This window comes from Girardinichthys multiradiatus, chromosome 12 (assembly GCF_021462225.1).
Source record: "Girardinichthys multiradiatus isolate DD_20200921_A chromosome 12, DD_fGirMul_XY1, whole genome shotgun sequence".
NCBI classification, from domain to species: domain Eukaryota; kingdom Metazoa; phylum Chordata; class Actinopteri; order Cyprinodontiformes; family Goodeidae; genus Girardinichthys; species Girardinichthys multiradiatus.
The window spans coordinates 15,024,165-15,049,478 of NC_061805.1; the positions used below are offsets into that span (position 1 = coordinate 15,024,165).

General features: G+C 40.2%; 1 protein-coding gene across 10 annotated transcripts in view; it reads right to left on the bottom strand.

The window, feature by feature from the left end:
• The window catches only part of ep400 (E1A binding protein p400), a 41,147-nt gene that overhangs the window by 2,174 nt on the left and 13,659 nt on the right, over positions 1-25,314 (bottom strand). For 3 of the 10 annotated variants that reach the window (XM_047380958.1, XM_047380957.1, XM_047380952.1), the window contains 31 exons: positions 24,953-25,139; positions 24,464-24,633; positions 24,189-24,376; positions 21,930-22,235; positions 17,057-17,233; positions 16,573-16,725; positions 16,288-16,352; positions 15,333-15,622; positions 13,862-14,064; positions 10,370-10,539; positions 9,171-9,367; positions 8,900-9,011; positions 8,500-8,739; positions 8,313-8,387; positions 7,803-7,931; positions 7,653-7,697; positions 6,943-7,096; positions 6,634-6,866; positions 6,328-6,501; positions 6,205-6,252; positions 5,960-6,096; positions 5,551-5,607; positions 5,375-5,453; positions 4,427-4,594; positions 4,291-4,336; positions 4,104-4,210; positions 3,768-3,957; positions 3,559-3,677; positions 2,461-2,664; positions 1,386-1,533; positions 1,160-1,311 (listed from right to left, as the gene is read on the bottom strand). In XM_047380958.1, the coding sequence (XP_047236914.1) occupies positions 1,160-1,311; positions 1,386-1,533; positions 2,461-2,664; positions 3,559-3,677; positions 3,768-3,957; positions 4,104-4,210; positions 4,291-4,336; positions 4,427-4,594; positions 5,375-5,453; positions 5,551-5,607; positions 5,960-6,096; positions 6,205-6,252; positions 6,328-6,501; positions 6,634-6,866; positions 6,943-7,096; positions 7,653-7,697; positions 7,803-7,931; positions 8,313-8,387; positions 8,500-8,739; positions 8,900-9,011; positions 9,171-9,367; positions 10,370-10,539; positions 13,862-14,064; positions 15,333-15,622; positions 16,288-16,352; positions 16,573-16,725; positions 17,057-17,233; positions 21,930-22,235; positions 24,189-24,376; positions 24,464-24,633; positions 24,953-25,139 (4,723 nt within the window). The remainder of the gene's footprint in view (positions 1-1,159; positions 1,312-1,385; positions 1,534-2,460; positions 2,665-3,558; positions 3,678-3,767; positions 3,958-4,103; positions 4,211-4,290; positions 4,337-4,426; positions 4,595-5,374; positions 5,454-5,550; positions 5,608-5,959; positions 6,097-6,204; positions 6,253-6,327; positions 6,502-6,633; positions 6,867-6,942; positions 7,097-7,652; positions 7,698-7,802; positions 7,932-8,312; positions 8,388-8,499; positions 8,740-8,899; positions 9,012-9,170; positions 9,368-10,369; positions 10,540-13,861; positions 14,065-15,332; positions 15,623-16,287; positions 16,353-16,572; positions 16,726-17,056; positions 17,234-21,929; positions 22,236-24,188; positions 24,377-24,463; positions 24,634-24,952; positions 25,140-25,314) is intronic. The other 7 variants (XM_047380956.1, XM_047380961.1, XM_047380954.1 and 4 more) reach the window with 7 other exon arrangements.

Consider the following 25,314-nt stretch of genomic DNA (forward strand, 5'->3'; position numbering starts at 1 on the left):
GTCATCAGTAACCTGACAGGAGGCGGGGCAACAAAAAGGGAATGACCTTTGGCAAAAAAAATAGCTGAAGGTTGGGAACTGAACCCGGGGCAGCAGCACTGAGGACTATAGCCTCTATATGTGGTGGGCTGATGCAACCCAGCTAAATTATTTTTAAAAGGTCATGAAAGCAGCAAGATGTTTTAAAAAAAAAAGTAATCATTTGTACCTTTCTGAATACTGTAGCAAGATTTGGCTTCAATCCTAATTTATGAACATGATATCACTCTGGCATACTTCTCTATCAGGGTTTCTACAAGTTGTTTTTAAGACCATTTTGATTCAAATTTAAGGCTTGCATAAGTTATGTTAAATATTGTAGTACCTTAATTAGCTATATTTATATTAAATAAGTTAAACACAACGTTGTCAAATTTAAGTTTTTCAGCTTTGGCAGGTGGGTCCTAACTTCCACAACTTGCATAAAATACAGTAATCTTAATTACAGTAACTGATGACAAGCTTTAGCAAACTATTAAAATCCCTTACTTTCAAGTCAAACTATGTTGAAATTAGAGACGTTTCCACCTCTAATGAAGAAGCAGGCAGCAGAGATAGGATAACAACAACAATCCAGTTTCAGCAGCAGAAAAGGCTCGATGTTCAGGGATAAATTTCTTCCCATAGGCCTGTTTGCGACTTCGTAGTTTAGTTACAGTGAAATAAACTTAATTCCTTATCTTCAACTTCCTTGGAACAAATGGATGCCCCCAGAAAACAATTAAATAAATAATTTCAAAAAGTAGCTTGAAGATGCAACGGTTATACAAATTTAAACACAATAATGTAAAACTTTAGACCTATAATGGAAGATCTCTATGTATTTAAGATTTCTTTAGGCCTAGAATGAAACCCTGTTGTACACCTGGGACAAAACATGCATATGCTGCTTTTGTTTCTGATAAGGCAAGTGTTGCTCAGTGGGAAGAATAGTCGTCTTACAAGCTAAAGGTTGTGGGTTCGATTCCAGCTTCCTCCTGCCACATGTCGATGTGCCCCTGGGCAAGGCACTTAACCCCAAGTTGCCTACCGATGTGCGCATGGGTGTAGGAATGTGTGAGTGCAATCGGGTGAATTTTGCTCTAGTGTGAAGCGCTTTGAGTGGTAGTGGTGTGTTCACCTTCTGTTGCACGGCAGCCTGTCCTTGTTGAGGCTGTCCTGCTTTCTGCTGAGCTGCAGCTCCCTGAATTGTTCCCGGGTGCTGCGCTTTCTTCATCGGAATCAGCTGCTGGACGTGCATCGGGTGGAAGGGTGACGTCAGCACTGTGCCCCCTAATACAGGACGAAAAATAAGCAAAATCCTCTGTTTACTCAATCAACAACAAACACAGCGACGTAAAACTCACCAGTTTTCTGTGCTGGATTAATAGCCACACTTATTCCCGACACTGTAGAGACTACGGCTGGCACAGACACCCCCGGAGGCTTAGTGAGGGTCACCTGAGCCGTCTGTCCTGCCGGGGTCGGAATCTGCCCCTGAGTGGGCACTCGAGTCTGTGAAAGTACAGACATATTTGGAATTGAAGCTGACCAAATGTCCATTTGTTTAGGTGAACAGAGATGAGAAGAGACCAGCAATGTCAAAAGCACGATTTTAATTTTTACTATTAGTCAGCAGCCAAGCATTTTCATTCGAGGAGACAAAATTCAGAGTAAGGTTAATGTGATTTTCTTTTTTTTTAAGTTATTATCTCGATGTATGTGCTCCAGTAAAAACCAAACTACATGTAGTTTCCTCTCCCTGATTTTTGTTGCAGCCACTAAAACTATATTTTTATACTTTTCTTGTGATATAGACAAAGGGTAAATAAAAGACAGTAATAATAAAATAATGTTTGTGTCCCCCAGACAGTGCAGTCCTCAGCTTTTTTTTTTTTTAAATAATCTCCAAGTACCAACAACACCCCAGAGATATTTAATGGCTGCACAGCTGAAAGGTTCTCAGTCGATGCTGAAACACACTGCTAGCAGTGAAGTGATATGGAGCAGGGAAATGTAAAAGTTCTCCTAATGGGAACCTTTTCCATACATACCTAAAGTACTGACCCTATTAAATAAACCAGGTGATGATGACTCAGCTGCACTGTGTTCTCCACCATTTTCTATTCAGCATTTGATCAGTTTAAAAATGAACTAAAGTCAAAACTTATAATGAATAGTATATTAGACATGTGATCTAGTGAAGTATGTAGTTCGTTATATGCTTCTTCATGCTGGCATGTACGTAATTCTCTTGAGAAGAAGGAATGAATGATTTACTCTGAGCCGTTTCAGCAAGATTTTATTTCTCTATTTTTTTTTATATTTCCAGTCACACAAAGAAAAGGTCATAGTTGCTGGTGTGGAGAAGAATCAATACACTTAAAATGTCTGGCCAACAGAGAAGAAAACAAATCACTGGAGGTTATTCTATAATCTTACCAGTCTGGTAACTTGCAGGGTGTTTGGAGCCAGGACTGTATTGACTGCTGCAGGTCTAGCTGCAGCCACCGTTGCCAGCTGAGGACTGACTTGGCCAGCCTGAGCGGGCTGCACCTGGGCCACAGCAGCTTGCTGAGCCTGTGTTGCTGCAGATACCTGCTGCTGCTGCAGTGACCCCTTAGGTTTCGGCAATTTTAATAAATCCTGTAAACACAATCAAACAGGTTTAGGAGGGGGATAGTAAGCATGTTTAATTTTAAATAAAAAAATTCTAATTTTGACAGAAATTAACAATCTGTAGCACAGCTGTTGGTGTAACTTCATTATCATTCTCATGTAATGAGTTCTTCCGGGCCTTTGACCTTTTCACACCGTCACATTACGACCACAGATTTGTATGGATTTTAGTGGGAGTTTGTGTGATTGACCTACACCAAGGTCAACTGATTTCAACAATTCTGGTATCAGATCATTCAGCTTGTTCTGGAGAATCCTGCTATGACTTTTGGTAACTTCAGCTATTATAATTTTTTGAAATATTCAGCTTTTTATGCCAACTTTTGTCCCATTGAAATGAATGGAAATTCAGTAAAATTCCGCTAAAACTTTGCGCTCTTTCACAGCTTACTACTTCTACATTCAGCTAGAAACACCATTCAACTTTTAAAATGTTCTCAAGCCATGAAGCTATCTTCATATAATTCAGCTTTTTGATATCTGTTGTGGTTTTTCTACAATCTCGTGTCAACGTTTAGGCAAGATTTTTGAAGTTTGTGATTTTATAATGTAATCCAATGGCCACGGTAAAAGGTATCAAAATAATTCCTCCACTATGAGTGCCAGCAAAATCTGAAGACTAATTGTTGCAAAGCTCATGTCTGTACCTCGAATGGTTTACGAGAGGCGGCGATTCGAAAACGAGAGTTTAAGGATTTTTTAAGGGGTTGACTGTGCATTGCTCCCGGGGATGTTGCCGGAAATTTGTTAGTTCCACGTCAATCAGGGTGACATTATCTGAATCGCGAAAGAGAATCCTACGTTTTGATAAGATTAAATATCACTTAAGTTACACATAGTGTGTCGAGGCCACTAATGTACCTGAGGTTTGCCTACAGCTTTGATCTGAGGGGAAGTAGGCTGCTGTTGCTGCTGCAGCCGCTGCTGTTGGAACAACTGCAGCTGGGCTTGGGTAATAGGCTTCCCTGTCATCTGTATACCTGTGGTGGAAAGACATTGTCAGACGGGTCAAATCTACATAAAACATCATGATACGAACAAGAGAGCTTGGCCAAAAATATGTTCTGTACCTGGTGTGACCTGAGGGACCAGTGGGCGGGTCTGTGACTGTACTGGGCTCAAAGTAGTAGAAACGGTCACTGGGGTTACAGCTCGCACACCAGCACCTGTAGCTATGGTGACCACTTCAGCAGGGGCTGCAGCAGCAGTAACAGCCCTCTGTTGTGCATGGACCACCTGGGCTCCAGCTGTGCCTGCAGGCTGGATCAATAATGACAACAACACATTGATGAAAGCTTGTGAGGGTCTGTCTATCGGCTGTGTTTCATTCTTTATGCCAGTACAAAGGCTACTTGTGTCACAGCAAATTAATTCCAGAGCAGCAGTAAGGAGTGAACATGACTCACAGACAGGGTTCCTGGTATGACCGGAGATGCCAGGCGTTTACTGGCCTGGAAGGGACTTGGGGGAATTCCAGCTACTGTGTTCACAATTACATTCCCCCCCACAGTGCCTTGGAGAAATACAGAGAAATTAATTAACTTCAGAAACAACAACAGCACTGTAATATGAAGCATGTGTGTGTCAACATACCAGCCTGAATGGCTGTGCCCGCATTGGCGTTTTTTATCGCTCCAGCCTACAAAACAAGAAACATAGTCGTGTTAGACTTTGGATAGGGATAAGACAATTCTGGATTAGAATAATGCAAATAGAACATTTTTCTCACCAGTACAGCTGCATTGGGCACAGCAGTAGCTCCAGTTACTCCAGCCGCTTGTGGAACCTGGGCTTGGCCAGCAGCAGGAGTCTGGGCCTGACCAGGTGTAGCTTGAGATTGGGGAGCTCCAGCTTGTTGCTGGGCCAACTGCTGAGCCTTCTGCTGCTCTGCAAGTGCCTGCAAACACACAAACAAACTTAGCTGCAAACACGTTTTCAACATTTTTTAATGATAATTCAGGCTCCCAAATGGGGCTATTTAAACGCACTAATATAAATAACAAAATGGGGACAATATTAAACAATCCATCCATCCATTTTCTATACCCGCTTCTTCCATACTGGGTCACGGGGTCGCTGGTGCCCATCTCCAGCTGTCTATGGGCGAGTGGCAGGGAACACCCTGGACAAAACGGCAGTCCATCCCAGGGCAACACAGAGACAAACAACCGTGCACACACCTATTCACACCTAAGGGGAATGTAGACACACCAATTAACCTAACAGTCATGTTTTTGCACTGTGGGAGGAAGCCAGAGTACCCAGAGAGAATCCACTCATGCACGGAGAGAACATGAAAACTCCATGCAGAAAGACCCCCGGCCAGGAGTCGAACCCAGGACCTTCTTGCTGCAAGGCAACAGTGCTACCAACTGCGCCACCGTGCAGCCCGAGTTTCAATATAGTATTTGTTAATTTGTCTGATCAATTCTTTGCATTTTGAAGCTTGCAATGTAAGGCAAGATTTAAATTTTGATTTAGTTAAAGCTGCAGTAGAAAGCCACAGTTTTGAGAATACTTTGGACTTAGCCTGAAAGTTTGAACAAGCATATAGCAGGCTCGAACAAAGCGTGATAACCAGTTGTGATTACTACACCTTCTAGGAATTTGCATTGTAACCATGTGAATGAAACAATCACTAAAAGTCAGAGAATACATTCATTCTGTTGATATTTACCTTTTTCTCTTTCGCAATCCTTTCAGCCCGCTGAGAGGCCACCTGAATGGGAGGTAGGGGCTTATCATAGCTAATCCCACTGAAACAAGAAGAAAAAACAACATGCTTGTTTCTGGATTGGAACTTCTGTATATTGATTCAAAAAATTATATAAAAATTGTAATATTAAAACATACCTCTCTGCTAAGACTGACGCGTGTTTGGGATTCTTCTGGAATGGATTCATCCCAAGCCTACAAATAATATGAACACATGTATAAAAACACTACCATCTGAACTTTAAAAATGAATGTGTAATCTTTTGTTATCCGTTCAGCAGACCTTAGCTTAAACATCAGATTTATACAGTGCAAAGTGCCAGAACACAACAATAATTCATTGCATATTGAAAAATCAGTCTCAGGACGAGCGTTACCTCCATTTAACATTTCTTTCTTTAATTTCTCTTCCATTTCCTCTTTTACAAACAACCAATATATTGTGCTAATTAACATCCAGATCAGTTCATTATGCCAACTTGTACAAAGTTTTCTTCCACAGTGGAAAACAACAGTATAATCAGTGTGAGCGAACGCCAACTCTTACAGTGGTTTGATTGGTGGGCTTCGCTTGCTGGCGATTATTTTCATGAGTTCAAAGCGACTGCTGTACAGCTGAATCTGTGAGCTGTTGTCATCCTGTGTGTAGATCTGGCAGGTCCTCAAAGGACGGCTGTTCTTAGACTGAACGTACATAAACAAAGAGGAAAAATATGAACTCAAGTGAAACCCAGAGTTAACTCCAGAGTAAAGAAATGTTGATTCACTCCAACAGTAAAAAAGAATGGATACCTTGTATATGCTCTTGGATTTCTTCTTAGGGTTAGCTTCATACACCAGCTGTAAAATTAGAGAAAGCGATCAGCACAATGCGAGCAGTCTAGCTTTAAAACAGGGTGACCGAGTGTTCAGTACCTTGCCCTCCTCTCTAGGAATGATGACATTCTCATAGCGGTTGCGACACTGTTTCGGGGAGCGGTAGATGCGGCTGCAGGAGTTCACCACGTCACTCACCAGATCCCAGTTAGGTGTGTGGGCAGGAGACACAATCGTCAGATTCAAAGGCAACTCCAGCAGCTGTTTCACAGCCTAATAGGATGCAGCACAGTAACAAGTGGTTTTCTCATCGTCATGAAAACTGAACACATAGATTGCCGCCACCCAGCCAAGTGCAGTTGAAAAAGGTCAACCAGCTAGGCGAAGATCACGTGCAGGTGTTACCTGAAGCAGAGCCCAGTCCTCACTGATGAGCCACTCTGGGTTATCCTGACCAGCCTCCATGGCAGGTTTAGCCAGTGACGGCAGGGGTTTGGCAAAAGGAGGTTGTTTGAGGGAAAAGTTCTTTTTCTGGTCTTTGCCTTCACGCCGAACTTTGAGCATGCTGGCCTTTTCAAAGAGGGAGCGTGGAGGTATCACGGTCTCCCCGTGACCCTTCTTCTTCTTTCTGGCTGCTGCTGGACAAAGTAAGTACACCTAAGCTAAAGTTGAACAATTCCCAACAACTGGCATCCTTTTTGACAAATCTTTTACCCAAGGGGTCCATCTTGAGTCTCTTCTGCTCCTTGCGAATGTAGATAGGAGGCAGCTTGGACTCTGGCATAGGTGTGGTGTCATACATCAGCATCATGACTGAATCAATGTAAATATCGTTGTCATCCTGTGGTGGCGTGGGTGGAGTCCAAACCTATGTTGAAGAATCACAGAGTAATAGGAGTGGGCAAGTTGGGAGTTATAAACTATATTTAATGTCCATTTTCCTTTTTATTTTTGATTTAGATCAGCAAAGTTTTCTGTCTGAAGTGGAAATACAAATGTTTACCAAGGACTTACTGCAGATCTTTCTATAGGGGATGAATACAAATACTGTAAAAACCTTGAATGGTAACAATGGATGTAGGACGGGTGGGTGGGTTTATGGAGTAAGATGGAAACATAGATGAATCAAAGAAATTGATACGTGGATTGTTGTATTGATGGGCCAATGGGCAACCAGGTTGATAGATGAAAGAAAAAGGATGAATGGATGGACATAATGATGGATGGAGGAATATTATTTTTTGACAAGGGAATAGGGAAGAATGTCTATAAAAGCAAATAGATTTCCATCATTCATTTTGTGGTCCCACATTTATCTAGACCTAAAACATACCTAAATCATATTTCACACTTTTCCAGAATGTGTAGCAATCCTGTTATAATAATGATTTATCTTCCAGGACACACTGCATTTAGTGGCTTACCGGCATGATTTCCTTATGACCATCTTCTGCATCAAAAACATATTCCTGTTAAAGTGTACAGAAAAGATTAGAGTCTCCAAAAGGGAAACAAGTTGTAAACCACTTCTTGTTTAACTGATGAAGATGATGAAGATAACAGTGTCCACCCACCATGTTGTAAGCATCTTCTCTGGTGTAAGTGAAAAGATCTTCCTCTCCCTCCATGGTCTTGCGCTCCTCCTCCTTCAGTTTCTGCAGTTGCTGCAGCTCCCAGCCTCTCTTTGCACACTCCAACCTCTCCTAGACAATATAAACAAAAAGCAGCAAATAGTCGCATTCATCAAGCCGACAACACAACGCAGACAGGTAAACATGACCACACTAAACATGGACTAATAAGACAACATGGCCATGCTAGGTCAACACACAGGTGAATTCTGTTGAAATAAATGGTCTCACTCATCAAGTCCCCAGAGACCCCAAAGCACTTCAATCAGTCATTCATCCATCCACACACTGACAGTGGTAGACTATAACGTAGCCACTATATGCCACCTTCAGCAGGCAAGGAGGGTGAACCCCTGCACTGACAGACAGAGCAGGGGTTCGAACCGGCAACCAGCCGGTTACAGGATGAACCTCTACTGCTGTCGCCCCAAACAAACAATACATCTTTCTTACCTTAAGTGCAGCTTCATCATCACTGATGTGGAGGTACTCCAGGTAATGCAGAGCATATCTTTCAATAGGTGTAAGCTGTTTTTGAGATAAGTGAAAATTGATTAGAAAAAAAAAAAAAAAAGCTATAAGGAAAAAAGACAATTTTATTTTAGATTGTTTCATTTCACAGAGCTTTAACAAAAATGACCTGTTCCATGACAGCATTCAACTCCTCTAAGAGGCCAGGTTCTTCTTTAGACTCCTCCTCTTGGTGCTCCCCCTCCTCTTTTTGACCATCCATATTTATACTGTGCAGAGCCTGGATGTAGGGCCTTGCAACTTTGGGTGAAATAGCTTCAGAAGCCGATGGCTCCTGATGAAGCACCACAAACTCCTCCACCTTAATACCCGAAGCTGCCTCTACCTCCAGCAGGTCTTGGATTGTCGACTAAAAGTACACAGTATCAGGTCAGTTGTTTTATGGTCTTTAATAGATGAAACTTTGTTAATCAGCATGAAGTCTAAATGGAAATTTGCATTCATTTCTTAACAACAGACACTAGAAGGATAAGATGCACCTTTAGGCAACCATACTAGGTTTATCTTACCTGTGTGAGGAAAGCCAAACTATAGTCAGTACCCTGTGCAACTACTTCCCTTATAAGCTCCTTGGTGCCATTTTTTGACAATTTCTCTTCAATTGAATTGCCACTCTCCAACCTGAGAAAACAAAAGCAAGAAGTAAAAATAACTATTAAAAAATACTCAAGTCCTTCAGTGTTGCATTTCAGGTGGCCCATTAGTATCGCCTTATTAGTCTGGATTAGGGAGCACATAGATAAAGATCACAAACAGATTTTGTTGTATTTGTGAGATCACCTGTATATGTGAATATCCTTGGAGCGCCCCACTTTGTCACACCACTCTTGAGTACGGGCATCCATGCTTGGGTTAAGGTCTGTGTCATAGAAGATGATGGTGTCTGCATCGACAATGGTCCCGACTTCAGAGCAGCAGCAGTTGGTCAGGATGCTGCAGAACACTTGCCTATTCGTGTTGAACTTTCTCATATTTTCCTGTGCGACCACAACATCAAACACAAACAGAGAAGGCAAAAGGCTGAGAAAACACTGCCAGCAGAACAACCTTTCATTTTAAAAGTGTTTCACATTTATTTTTTTCTTATATTAGCTTATTGTTTTCCATAAAAATGATCTGTAGAGAGAAATCTATAACAGACACTGAAACAAGAGGAATACGTTTTCTCATCACTGAAGCTAATAAAACAAAATGCTGAAAAGAGTTATTCTTCAAAATCTAACGGTATAGGAAAAAAACTACTTAAGAGTATGTAGAAAAAAGATGCATTATTTCAGTAGGGCATTTTATATAAGGACCTATTTATATTCATGCATATTGTGTTCTTTTATAGCTGTATCAATACAATGTGTTCTTGAAGTTCTTTTCAAATTATACATCCCTCGGTTCACAGAAAATATTCTCTAAAACTAACCTGCAGACTTGATTTGCTGTGTGCATGTATGGCTGCACAATATTAGAAAATCCTGCGATGGTGATAATATTGGTAAATATTGCGATGACAGTATCAGGTGCAATCTATTTTCATCTTCCCCTATTTCTCATCTGCTCTTCCTACATATTGAGACCTTTAATATTTTGGACAATGTCATTTGTGTTTGGCGTGATCTGTTGCCGTGAGACTCTGTCCAATTACTAGCTAAAGATTGTATTAGCATGTAAAATGCAAGTTCATAACTCTTGGAACATATTAGCCAAAAATCATTACACTCCAAACAGACCTTTGTGAACACTTAAACTATAGACAAATAAGAACATTTTGGCTTACACACACAAAGAGTTTGCATTATAATGTAGGCAGATGACCTCTTAGCATCTGGAAAAAAACATATGCCTTTGCCTTTACTGCCACCTGTCATGTTAGATTAAAGCGATGTACTAGGCAACTATTACATCTTGTTTCAATCGATCATATGTATCTTTTTCAGATTAGCGAGTAAACATTTTAAGTATTATTTAAATCAGTTGTTATACTTTACCTGCGTTTCTTCATATGTGAGGTTTTCATCAATGCGCACATGTTTGAGCTGCCTGTAAACCAGGAAAGCCTCCAGGATGTCCAGCATCTTTAACATCTGAGTAAAGATGAGGACACGACGACTCTCTGACCTAAGCTTCTGTAGCAAAATGGCAAGAGCTTCCAGTTTACCTTTAAAAAAAACAAACAAAAAAACATAAATTAGTGTTCTTCCCGTTTTCAGTGGTCCAGTGAATGGTTAAAGATGACTATACTATCCATGCAACTCGTAAACCATAATTTTGCAGGAAAGAAAATCTATTCTGTTAAGTTATTGAAAAACAATAAGAGATCAAAGCTGCAAGTAGCACTGGACGGCCCTCGCTGCTTAGCGCCGCACGGCTCATGTTGCAACTGCAGGAGTGTTGCATCACCTCCACTATGCTAATGAGGAGCCCACTGCTGGATTCTGCAGGTCGCCACTAGGCGGCACTGTAAGCAAGCTTTCATACGATGTTTGGCCATGCTGAGTTCTGCTCTGGCGAGAAGCATTCAAAATTCGGCCGAAATTCTACCCTCCCGATTGAAGCTGAGTGTTTTTTAAAATGTCTTCTAAAATTATTATGTCTCATTAGACAAAATGTAAATCTTCTGGAGACTGTCAAATAAGGTCAATCAGCTAAGAAACCTGTCATTTGGTTGTTAGTGGGTGGGGCTAAAGTGATGTCATCAACTGATTGTGGCAAAGTGTTCAGATTTCGTCCACGATGATGCAAACCAAATTTGAAGTGGATCCAATGATGCAGGAGGGAGATAGAGCAATTGAAGCTTCCTAGGATCCAAATTCCAATGTAATCCAATAGAGCTGTTTGGGGTTGACAAAGATCAACCAAATGAAGTTTTAGGTCAATTGGACCATGCATGTGTGATTTAGAGCCAACCATTTATGGTTTGGCTCAATATGAAAGTTATAGCTGTTCATATTATTTGGCGAGAAGACAAACTTTGAGGCTTGGCCCCGCCCCTTTACCATAGTCAAAAACTCATGATTTTGATAACTTTTAATCCCACGTGTCTTAAGAGCATACTGACCACATCTGAAGTCGTAGTTCAAAATCTCTAGAAAGGAGTTCGTAAAAGTTCGACATATATGAAACGTCAAAAACGGCCAAACATGACCCGTTGACCCAAAAAGGCCGACATCCTGTTGGTTTTAGAGCATGCCTCCAAGAGACTTTTTTTTATGATTGAAGAAATCTACCTATGTAACAGATTTCAAATCTCTAGAACTTAATAATTGGCCTATCTCACTTTAGGGGGTGCTGTAGAGCCGCCTGGCTAAGTCCATTTTCAGTTCCATTAAAATCTGAAAATGTTCATCAGGGCACAATTTTGGCCAAAGTTTGGTGAGTTTTCATTTATACTTAGGCCCCCAAAAAGCCACAAAAGGGGCAGAAGAAAAAAACAACAACCTGCGATTACAATAGGTGCTAAGAAATCCTGCGTTTATAATAGGCCTGCGCAGTGCTTCGCTGCTCGGGCCTCGAAACACAACAAAATAGTGGAAAACTGGGGTTTTCTACCAAACTGGTGCTAGTATTGTTGGTGCTTAGCACCCGTTCCTTGTGTTTTCAATACCACAAATAAACTGGTTCTTTCTTACCACTACCTCTAAGCTGAGCCAGAGGACATAATTGCTATTGTCAGGACCTAGGCTCAAGGAGGCCAACAACCAATCAAAAATTTGTGAGTGCCATTAGCCCCTTTTCCATTGCTTGAACAAAGCCCTAGGTTTCTGAAAACTCAGGTTGCGTTTCGATACAAATTTACCCGGGTAGTTTCACTATCCCTGGGCTTTGCTTTCACAGATAAATGGTCCTGGTTTGGAGTGGGTCTTTTCAGCTTTCACTGGGCTTTGTTGAAGAGGCGGAGCTGTGTGCAGCGAGGCATGACACTAGCAGCTTGGCAGAGGTTACTAAACAAATTAATCGTTTTTGTACCAGTCAGTCATTTTCTACCGCTTCTTCCATAGTGGGTCGCAGGGAAGCTGATGCCCATCTGCAGCAGTCTATGGGCAGGAGACGGGGTACTGCAGGTTGACAGTCCATTGCAGGGCAACACAGACACACACAGGACAAACAACCATGCACTCACACACTCATTCATGCCTAAGGGCAATTTAGAGAAACCAATTAACCTAACAGTCATTTTTGGACTGTGGGAGGAAGCTGGAGTACCTGGAGAGAACCCACGCATGTACGGGGACAAGAAGCATACCCCACGGAGAAAGCCCCCGGCTGGGATCCAATTGCGCACTGTTGCCCCATTTTTATACCAGTCATTTGTAATTAATTTTTGGAGTTTTCAGGAGCAGCGGAGCTCCGCTTACACGCTGGTCTGGCTGCTAAGCCAACTGGGTGGCTGGACTGGGATTTCCCCACTGACCGCTGTCTGATCTCGGGCCTGGGACTCTGGTATTTCCCGCTATATGTTATCTGCTTGTGGCGGCTGAAAGTGAGTATAAAGCACTTAGTAGGTATGTGGTGAATAAACGCAAGTACCAGAAAATAAAAGAATATTTTTTGCAGGAAATTTGTGACATTTTACGTTATTTTTGGCATCAATTATAAACCGTTTCGCCATAGTTCTGTAAGACAAATGTTTTATTGCAGTGCTGATGATCAGAGCACTACTCATAGGACTGATAATCAGTTTTTTTTATCCTAACAAGTACAATTTTTACTACAAACATGTTCCGTAGTTATCTGATACGAGTTTACCTGATGATAATAAAATAAAAATAAGTGTGTTAATCAGTGTTTAGTAGTTATTGAAAATGAATCACACAGTTGTAAAGCAGCAACTCTAGCCAGATGCAGGTTGGTAAAGAATTAAATGTAAAATAAAATAATGCTTTAACTTTTCCTGCTTACGGATCGAGAAAGGGATCAAATCTCTCTGCTACTGTAGAGTATATAGTGTATAGCAGCCTTTGGTTGCTTAGAACCATGAGGTCATTTTACAAAACTCTTTTTCAAAGTGTTTTAACTGCTGTTTTCCAGGGCTTATGGTATTGATGAGAAATTAGCTCAATGGAACAGCGAAGTATTTAAAAACACCATGAAAAAAATGACCGTGATGGGATTTGTTGGCAGGAATTCTGAGATAAATAATATGATTTTTGTAGCTAAACAGTCGACAAGCACTACGCTCTTTGACAAAAACTCAGAATAAAACAAATAAAGGATCAAACATTACTGGATGAGTGATGTAGTGACCAGGCACCCAGAGGGTCAGTGTTTAGACTGACAAAATGACATTGCCCTGATTTGGCTCTTAGGTTGTGGAATACCAAACCAGTTCTTTACAAGAACCAGAGTATTCTTGCTTATTTAAACTTTTAATGCTAGAACTTTAACTTAATTTGACATAAACATGTATTAAGTCATTATTTTGTAATTCAAGATTGATCATGGATATTCATACAGACAAAAAGATGTGTGAATTAACAAACCTGAATCCATCTGCATTAGCTGCAGGTCAGGATGCCTCAAGAAATGTCTGGATGCTAAATGGTGGATGTCTGCACTGTGGGGTTCAGAGGCCTCCAGCAGCTGCTGCTGAAAGGATTTCTGCTGAAGCCTGTAAGGAACTGAAGGATTGGCTGCATACAGATGAGGAGGTGGAGCTACAGCTGCTGGCAGCACAGATGTCAGCCTGCAAAATAACAATCAATTAATAACACTCAGAAATGATGTGTAAAACTGATTTACATCAAAAAGCCAGTGTGTGATTAATTATGGTAAAAAAGCAAAAAAATAAACCTGCAGCTGATTAGCTATAAAAATCCAAAAGATCAGAGGGGCAGTCAGCACATCCACATCAACTCCACTAACAATGTTGTCTCCAACTAGAACTGATTTTGACCAAATTTCCCAATTTCACCAAATAAACTAAAAAAAAACTTAGAAGAAATCGTACAGCAACTAAGTTCTTCTTCCTGTTGCCTCGATGTTTTACCCACAGCTTTCCTTAAGAAAGCTTTGCCTGTAATAACATCTGATTTAACACAAATAATAAACACGTCCCTTTTGTCAGGTGTTTTCCTGCAGGCCCTAAAAACAGCAATTATCAAACCTCTATTGAAAAAGAGCAACTTGGACAAGCTGCTACTACAGAACTACAGGCCTATATCAAACCTCCCCTTCATCAGTAAGATTATTGAAAAAGCTGTGTTTCAGCAGTTAAACAACTTCCTAACAACGACCAACCGCTTCGATGTCTTCCAGTCAGGCTTCCTGCTCACCACAGTAGAGACTGCTCTTGTCAAGGTGTTCAATGACATCCGTATAAATGCAGACTGTGGAAGAACCACAGTGCTGCTATTATTGGACCTTAGTGCAGCATTCGACACTGTTGATCAGTCCATTTTATTAGAGCGCTTGGAAAACTGGGTCGGCCTTTCTGGTACAGCACTCAACTGGTTAAAATCCTACTTGAAGGACAGGAACGTTTTGTGTCAATAGGTAACTTTACATCAGAGACCACAAAAATCACAGGTGGCGTTCCACAAGGGTCCATCTTAGGGCCCCTCCTATTCAATATCTACATGCTCCCCCTTTTATATTATAAACATTATTAAGTTTTCATTCTAACTTTCCTTTCCTTTCTTATCAATCATTTTCTCAATAATTTTTTATCTTTTTTATCATCATCTTATTTGAATTGTTCATTTTTATTCTCTTTAATTATTTGTGTTTGTTAATTATTTAATTACCTTTATGCCACGGTAATGTACTTTTCCTATTATGTCTTTTTCTTTTTTTTTTTATGTACATCACTTTGAATTGTCTTGCTACTGAAATGTGCTATATAAATAAACTTGCCTTGCCTATAAATTATTCTACATTTCAATAAAGATGTAGAGACGGATTTTGAACCATTACCCACAGAGGGTTTACAAGTTCTAACTAAAATGGAAATACCTCTTGGTCAGGCTTTTGGTAGCCTCATGATGGTCCTCCACAGTAAGCAAAGCAGACTGCAGCACAGAAGTGGTACCGACGCAGGTTCTCAGAGCTCTAATGCAGCTCTCTCGGCCCACCCACGTCCATCCTCCAGCGGTCAGGGCAGTGTGAGCAGGTTCTGAGCTCAAAGTGCATGCCTGCAGCAGATCTGACCCATACAACACTCTGCGGTTACAGCGCTGCTCATTTGCTTCAAACAAGCGCCTTAAACGCTCCTTCAGCTGCTGAGTCTTTTCTTCCGAAGCCTCCTAAGAATAAAAATGGGAGATGAGTCATTCTTTCTCTTTAATTTAGAAAACATATTTACAGCTATGCTAAGATAATCTTATAAATAAACCAAATTAAAATCTTAGAGGAAACTTAATAAACAAATGTTTCTCCTGCAGAAAAAGCACTTTCATTCACACAAGTTCAGAAAGACCTTTTTGTGGTTATTCTACAAAACTATTCACATGTTTGTTTAAATTGTTCCATTTTCAATGGCACTTGTGGCTTTTTATACCAAGCCTGTGTTTCTACTTAGGAGAAATTCGGGCTGTTTTTTGGTCTTTTTAAAGCGAGCCGATTATTATCCAGTTCCATGTTCGACTTCACATACATGTACAAGAACACACGGCCTCACTTTAACCTGAAGAACTCCTTTATGGATAGAAGGCATGAATGAACTTGTTTACTTGATTACATTAAACATGTTTTCTGTTACTTTAAAATCAATTTTCACTACTCTGCAAAGCTTGGTCAGATATTCTTTCCAAACTGTAGATGAAATGTTTTTGAAAGAAACATAAAAGCATTCTAAGGTTTTCTGTCAATATTTATTTCATTTTAACAAACTAAAATTGTATGAAAATAATTGTCTACTTCAATTGTTTAATTGTATCCTTTCTGTGTGATATTACTTCAACATTCTCACCTGGGAACGACCTACAGTTGTAGGCTTGGTTGGAGATGACGTGGCATTTGTAGTCACACCCAACGCTAATAAAAGAAACACAGCGTCAAAGGACAAATAACTTGATTATTTTACAGAAACACGAGTGTTGCACCTACAGTATTAATAAAAAGACATGTTTGGGCAAAGTAGCATTTTTTATTCCACAATAATGTAAAAACGATCAGAATGTTGCTTATTTATTGTAACAGAAAGGAAAAACAGAGACACCGAAACAGAGAGGACAATAAATATTAAATGAATTACCTTGCTGAGCTATTGAGAGGGCAGGATGAGGTGTGCCTGGTGTAACTGCAGCACTAGAGGCAGGAACAGTCTGAGGCATTGTTTGCATTACCATGGAGCCCTGGGGCCTTATAATCGGCTGCCCTGGAGCGGACACAATCTGCAGGATGTTACCTAAATGATCCACACACACGGAGACAATTAAGAGGTACCCTTACACAGGATGAACAGTAAAAATTCAAACATTTAAAACCAACAGTAATGAAAAGCTTTCAGCTATATTAACCATAACCGGATGCAAAACAGAAATATTGAAACATCAATTTAACTATACGTAAGATTATTAAGGTTAATTATAAAGGTTTTAATGTATGAAAAGCTTATGTGGTAAAATAAAAACAACACACACTGCAAATGGATTACATGGAAAGAGTAAACACGGACACTAAGGAGAAAGTAAAGAAAATAATGCAAAAATAAAATATGACAATGGGATGTACATTACCGAGTGTACCTTGGAGCTGCAAGGGCTGACCAGTGGTGAGTTGTCGGAGCTGGCTGGGGGACAGAGTAAATTTGTTCCCCTGAAACTGCAGAGTGACGGGAGTTTCTGGCTGGGAGATACGATTCTGACTCCCTGCCATGTTGGCCAGCTGGGCAACTTTCCCCGCATCTCCGCCTTCATTGAAAAGAAAGAATGAACAAACAGTAAGACAGATAAAAAAAAATAATAACTTCACATTCAGTTAGAAATATAAAACAATGTATTTAGTTAGTTATAGGGAGAAAAGGTGATAAGACATGCAGAACAGGGTGAATTAATCAGATGGAAAATCACATCTCACACAAAATTACAATAAGGGAAAATATCTTCTAAACAGCTGCTGTATATTATGTATATGTATAATTTCAGTACTAACGAAACTTAACTTTACGATTTCAAACCATTTCAGATTAATGTATTCAGGCCATTTTATAGCTATAAAAAGAATAATTAAGAAAAATCAGAGGCTGCATTGTCAATGGTTCAATAAATCTGGGATTTAAGTTTAAAGCCTTTTTAAAAAGACAAAAACCAAACCAGGCCAAAGTCTTCTATTCTCCTGTCATTATTTCATGCTAGTCTGTGGTTCACACACCATTCTAAGCTTAAAAACAAAAGAAAATAACACAAAAGGCTTTAGCTTAAATGTTCTGTCAGTAAGTAAATCATCCTAAGTGGCTCTAGATTGAAGATCAACTAAGATGTTCTGGTGTTTTGAATTTCAAACAAAAATGTCAGTTAACCATATGCTACACACCGACATCAGCTGAAATGCGATACATAATCAACGATGTTAATCATGTTCACAGCATCTCAACCCCTACACTCAAAACACATAACTGTTCAATAGTTTGTCTTTCTCGTTTTCTCTCTCAAATTCTCTAAAGTTTTGTACCTAATTTTGTTTTGTAATTCTCTAATTCACTTTAATCTACACATACAGTGGGGAGAACAAGTATTTGATGCACTGCCGACTTTGTAGGTTTTCCTACTTGCAAAGCATGTAGAAGTCTTTCATTTTTATCATAGGTACTCTTCAACTGTGAGTGACAGAATCTAAAAGAAAAATCCAGAAAATCACATGTGAGTTTTAAGTAATTAATTTGCATTTTATTGCACAACAAATATTTAATACATCAGAAAAAACAAAACTTAATATTTGGTTCAGAAACCTTTGTTTGCAACTTTCAGCTCCCTCCAAAGATTTTTGGTTGGGTTCAGGTCTGGAGACTGGATAGGCCACAAGACCTTGAGATGCTTCTTATGGAGCCACTCCTTAGTTGCCCTGGCTGTGAGTCGGGTCATCATGCTGGAAGACCCAGCCACAACCCATCTTCAATGCTCTTACTGAGGGAAGGAGGTTGTTGGCTGAGATCTCCTGATACATGGCTCCATCCATCCTCCCCTCAATACAGTACAGTCATCCTGTCCCCTTTGCAGAAAAGCATCCCCAAAGAATGATGTTTCCACCTCCATGCTTTATGGTAGGGATGATGTTCTTGAGGTTGTTCTCATCCTTCTTCTTCCTCCAAACAAGGTGAGAGGAGTTTAGACCAGAAAGTTCTATTTTTGACTCATCAGACCACATGACCTCCTCCCATTCCTCCTCTGGATCATCCAGATGGTCGTTGGCAAACTTCAGACGGGCCTGGACATGCGCTGGCTTAAGCAGGGGGACGTTGTGTGTGCTGCAGAATTTTAATCCATGAGGACGTAGTGTGTTACTAATGGTCTTCTTTGAGACTGTGGTCCCAGCTCTCTTCAGGTCACTGACTAGGTCCTGCCGTGTAGTTCTGGGCTGATCCCTCATCTTCCTCATGATCAGTGATGCTCCATGAGGTGAGATCTTGCATGGAGTCCCAGACTGAAGGAGATTGACCATCATCTTGAACTTCTTCTATTTTCTTATAATTGCTCCAACAGTTGTTGCCTTCTCACCAAGCTGCTTGGCTATTTTCCTGTAGTTCATCCCAGCCTGGAGCAGGTCCACTATTTAATCCCTGATGTCCTCACACAGCTCTCTGGTCTTGGCCATTGAAGAGAGGTTGGAGTTTAATAGTGTGTGGACAGGTGTCTTTTATACAGATAACGAGTTCAAACAGGTGCAGTTAATACAGGTAATGAGTGGAGAACAGGAGGGCTTCTTAAAGAAGAACTAACAGGCCTATGATTCTTATTGGTTGTTAGGTGATCAAATACTGATGTTATGCAATAAAATGCAAATTAACTACGTGAAAATCACACAATGTGATTTTCTGGATTTATGTTTTAGATTCTGTCACTCACAGTTGAAGAGTATCTATAATAAAAATTAAAGACTTCTACATGCTTTGCAAGTGGCAAAGCCTGCAAAATCGGCAGTGTATCAAATACTTGTTCTCCCTACTGTATCTATGGAAAAAAAAATCACATTTGAAAACAACCCGATGAATAAATTAACTATAATATTGTGCATCAAGAATCAGATTTAATCGTAAAGAACCTTGACCAACAGTGTTGGTGTAGTTTCACCGAGCCCAAATCACTTTGACAAATTTCACCCAATAAAATATCTAGGGTGCCCAAATTCTGACCTGCTGACCACAGAACAACGCTGAATCAAGCAGGTAGGTTAAGGACACTGGTTAAGATATTGGCCTGATCTTCAAAAATTCCAAATAAGGAGCACTAAATTACATGTGCATTAAGTGGGCGTGTTGCAGGTGACCTACAAAGATTGTGTGCGCAATGAATAAGAGGTGCCACAGTGGTGTACTGCAGACCACCCTACTTAAGTCAGAATTTTGTGTGGACTACAGGCTGTCATCATGGGTAGTTTGGGAAACAGAGTGGCCATATAAGACATTTAAATTTGAAGCCATGGAGCTGGTAATAATATTGGTAATAAGAAGAAAAATAACCCAGCCGCCCCCCACCCCTTTGGCCCATGAAAGCTGTCGGCTTTCATTCAGATTGTTGGAATGTAGGGGTGTGACTCGCTTGATCCATTGCAAACCAAGATAGGCCCATAATAACTTGTTTATTTCATTCAACATAAATGTGTTCATGATAAAAAGGACAGTTTCTTATTTTGTTTTTCTTCAATTTTTTTTTTCTAGTCTCTGGTGGCTGTTGATGTTCATTCAGATTTGTTAGTTTAGAAACGTGCCATGATATTTAAGTTCAGTCATGGCATTTTTGGTTTAATTGCATAAAGATTGTCTGCAGTCCTGCTGCAAACATGCAACAGACAACTATAATCTGTGCCACCTTTTCTGGCCTGTACAGAAGCGCTCCTCCAGTGCATAACGGTGTCGTCCCATAAAGTGATGATGCTCTGGATTTAGAATGCTGTAGCTCCAAAGTGGCATTGCTTAATGGATGATATCTCTGTTTTTATTTCTGACAGTAAAAATACATTGACATGCGCATAAAAGGTTCTCTCTCTCTCTGTCATTGTATCTATGCATCCTTCTCACCACAATGAACGCAGACATTTTTGCATTCCAGTTTGCACCTCCCTTACAAACATGCTAAATATAGACACAAAAACAGCACCTGCAACCTTTTTTAGGTTTGATAAATTGCATTGAGGGTGGTGTGTAATTACATTTGCATATATCCTCCTCCCATATATTTGCCTGTTTGCGTCATTATCATATGTTTTGCATAATCATGAAGTCAAACAGGCTAAATGGTATGCGCCTGCTGTTCTGCCTGTTTTACACATACTATTCATTTTGCACCTGGATTGTAAATCAGCTTTGCGCATGCAATCCGGTTTGCACGTGTTTTTATACACGCAAATCTTCTGAAGATTAGGCACCAAATATTAGGTTTAGATTACACAACGCTTTGAATTTTACCTAAATTTTATCTGACCCCTTCGGTGATGAAATTATACTTGAAACGCTGTGATTTGGAAGCAAACATAATTAAAATCCTGAAGAATATAATCACGGCAACCTTACAGTTATTACATATACAAATACTGGGTTACTGAAAAAGTTGAAAACTTGAAGCGGAAAGAGTGTGATAATTTGCAGGAAGGCTTCCACATGCTTTGCTTTGACATTCAATATTAGACATAAGAAGGGAAGGGGAGAAAGGCTGAAGCTTTGGCTATTCTCCCTATAGCTTGGGCTGATGCAAAAGGATATTAGTAAACTGGGGTGTAAAGTATTAACAAAGAAAGAAGAACATACGTAAAGGAATGAAACGTTTCCTGGACCTTTCTACTTGAGTCATATTTTTCCTGTTATCTGGATGAAAAATATTGATGGGTGGGATCACAAATACAGTTGGACTTATACCGAGTAAGGACCCAATGACATTTTGTGTTGGTTACTGGCTGTCATCATGGACAGTTCATGTGTGCATGATGCTCAATGTCATTGCAGTACCGTTCTCACTTATTCCAGTCACAATGTTCTTTTTCAGTAAGAGTTTCAATGCAAAGATTTTTAGGCCTGTAAACAATTTTTAAGGAAAAATATGGACCAGACTGAAAAATCCTAAAATGTTCTTTTAAATTAAGCAGCATAGTGATGCCAGGTATGCAGTGTACATGCAGGTGTAAAGAAAGAAACTGGGTATGCCAAGACAATGAGATGCTGCTGATATGGCTGCAGGTCTACAGAGACATCTCTTCCATCAGCTGCTGATGTATGACATCTGACAGCAATTTCTGCAACTCTGTACACTGTTGCCATCATGCATAACCATAGCCGTATTCTCTGGACTAAACATATATCAGCAGTGCCTCAAGTAAAGGCCTTGGTGTACAGCAGCCAATACATTTGTGGTAAAGGTGGAGGGAAAATGCAGAGATGAAGGGGGAGGGCTGGCCACTTACTAGGCAACCGTGCCTGGGCCTGAGATGTAAGAACCAACGTCTGGGACAAAAGGCTGGGCTGGATGGCATGGCTGGGGACTAAACCTGGCCTTAGAACCTGTGTTTTTCCAGGCTGGCTGAGGGAAGTCATAGAGCCTACAACTGTTCCAGCTAAGGTCTGACCCAAGGCCAAAGGAGTAGCCCCCAAAGCATGCTGCCCATTGCCACTGTTCCCAGAGGAGGCAATGGAGGAAGATGCAGTGTTGTTGTTGCTGCTCCTGCTGACAGTAGGAGTAGCCTGGGCTCTCACAGTAGCTGTTCCAGTGGCTGCGAAATACAAGGCAATGGGGTGGGCGACTCCATGTTAGGGCTAACCCAATATTTAGTCAAACCATTAAGAGCAAAGTGTTTAGTTCCTATATTTACAAAGCAGTGGTGGGCCAACACAGGAAGCAGTAGGAGACCGGGTGCCAATGGTCAGTGGGGAAAAGGTTCCAATACTTTCTTATATTTAGTGCCCCCCACTGCAAACTAACCTGCCTCACAAAATTTATTTGTGTCCTCTTTGTGTTTTTTTTTTAATTTTCAACACAGTCACTCAAAAAGCAAACAGGTTGTCTACTGCTTCTATGTTATGGCGGGTGTGTAATATCTGTTACATTTTCCCGACTATAAGCCGCTACTTTTTTCCCATGCTTTGAACCATGCGGCTTATAATGAGGTGCGGCTTTGCTGTGGAGTTTTCTTCACAAGACAGGTGGGAAGTCAAAATTGGAAATAAAAGAAGAAGAAAGCGCTAATTTTTACACTGACATCGACACAGAAAATGTATGTGACGAAGCTCTTCTGAGGCTGTTCAACCACTGAAGAAGATGACTTCAGTGGTTTCAGTGCGCAGGAGGACGATGAATAAACTAATCCATAACTTTTCTGATTTGTTTGATCAGCACTTTAACTTTTATGCTACAGGCACCATTCGGAAACTAATCAGTTCAGTCGATATCAGCGGCTTTTAGCCCGGCGCGGCTTATATTGAGGTGCGCCCTATAGTCGGGAAAATACAGTATATTCTATCATATTTTAAAACAAAATTGTCCTTTTCTGTTGTAGGAAAAACATGAAGATCTAAGATTGCCAAGTTATCTGTTAGTTTTAAAAAAAATAAAATGATTATCTACCACATACCACAGGATTTGAAAAAGACTGAATGTGTGAATAAGAAGCTGTAGCAGCTTTAGTGCTAGATTTGTTTTGCAAAGTGAATCAACTCCATAGAGTTTTGGAGGCATCAGAAAAGAGCAATATTGTCAACCCACCACTGCTGCAAGAAAGTTTAGATTTAAACACAGTGAGGCTCTGGTAAAAGGTTAGAGGAAGTTAATAATTTACCTGTAGTTGGTAACTCTCTGAGCATCTTCATTTAGTGTAGATCCAGATTGGGGCTTATATAAACGTATAAACTACTGGCTTGTTTACTTTGGGCAGTTATTTACAAAGAAGCAAAATGACTATTTACACTATTTATTTGCTTTAAATGTTCCATTTTCAGTGCGTGTTTCACACAGGAACATTACTGGTGTTGGACCACCTTCTACCTCTATTTCCCATGTAAATAATCATAGGTTTCTGGTTTTGAATGTTTTTAAATTAGAGTGAACATAAACTGCTGATATTTTTTCAATCTCATATGTTTTTAGATTGTAGAAGTCCACTTTGGTCTTGGACCCTCTCGAACTTGCTTTTAGGTTGAGCCTCTAGGATGTACTAATCTGGATTTAATCTTAACGAGGATGCATAGGAGTTATCTATGGTAGGAAGGACATAAACTGCTTATACCTTTTACAAAAGCATACTTAAAAACTCTGAACCTTTAACTTTAATACCTTTATGACTCCTGCGTGTGAAAGTCAACTGAAATTTCCAACAGTAGGCCTTGCTCTAAAACTACAGCAAACTAAGCAAACACATACCCATGGTACACATTTTTGTGCTTCACAATCAAACGACCGTGTATGACAATATCTGCCAGGTTTAAGTTGTAATGCATGACATAGTAATTAGGGTAATTTAAATTTAAAATGACATCTCAATCATGCAGCATAACACTGCATAATGCAAGCATGACAAGCAGAGAAAGTTTTATTAGCAAATGGGATAAAAGCAACAACCAAACAACCATAAGAAGTAATATATATTTCAGTTAAACAATGTACTGATAACCAGGAGTCCTGAAGATGGTGGATAGCCTGTCGTTTGACACACATTTTCCAAAAATCTTACCATGAGATGTGGGCGTAGCTGTCGGGGCAGTAACAGGGGACCTGCCTCTGGTCTGGCCTGCCTGGCTGATAGTGGAAACTAAGGTGCCAGTAGGGGGAAAGCTTGTTGTGGGGCGCTGACCCACTGCATTTCCAATGGCAGCCAAGCGACCTTCTGGCTTTGTACCATACTGCACAGGCTGGAACAACCTTAAAAGTGCAAACCAACAGTCAGATTGTGCAACTGCAATAAGATTATTGTATTATGACGTCCATGTGGGACATTTTAGTGCTGACCTCATGGGTTTTATCGGACATGGTCTGGGTCTTGGTGGTTGCTCAGGACCAGTGTAAATTTCCTCAATGAGCTGCTGAGTGACCTTTAGTTTAGGCATAGCTTCTTCGGTCTGGTACCGAGTCAGTCTGTTCTCATTATTAATCAGATCAAATATGGACAGGTTTGCAACCTAGGTTGATGGTAAATAACAAGGTAGATTGAAATGTGAAAGGTTAACATGCTAAACTAATTAGAATTTATTTCAGAGTAAAAGTCAAACCTTTACAAAAAGAAAAAAAGATAGAAAAGGCAGGAAATTAACTTAGCATAATGGCAACAATCGGATGCTTGAGCCTCTTGTTTTATTGTCTAGGACTTTACACCAAATAAAAATATATATTTACACTGTTTAACAACAAATAATTAAGGAATTTGTCAAGGACATATTTTCTGACCCGTAACAATGCATTTTTCTTTTTCTGGGGATCAAAATCGACCCTAGTGCACACCTCGCTCGAGTCTTTAACAATAGCTCCAAGAACCAGTGATGGCACATTGTACTGAAGCGATGAACAGAGGTAGGAGCTGCTGGTTTCTCTGGGTACCACCAACTCAGGGTGGTTACACACTCGCTGCAACTGCATCAAAACCTGAAGCACACTGACAAAATGACCCGACTTCAGCGCCTCTTGTGTCCTGGAGGAATACACAAAATAGGATTACAAAAAACTAATTGTGCAACCAATATGCACAAGATGCAGAGTTTGATGTGTTTTTTTTATTTAAATATGATACATCAAGGAATAGGCTTACAATAATAATCTAGATTTATTTAGACTGGAAAATATGCTCTGAGCCCAAGTCCTCTATC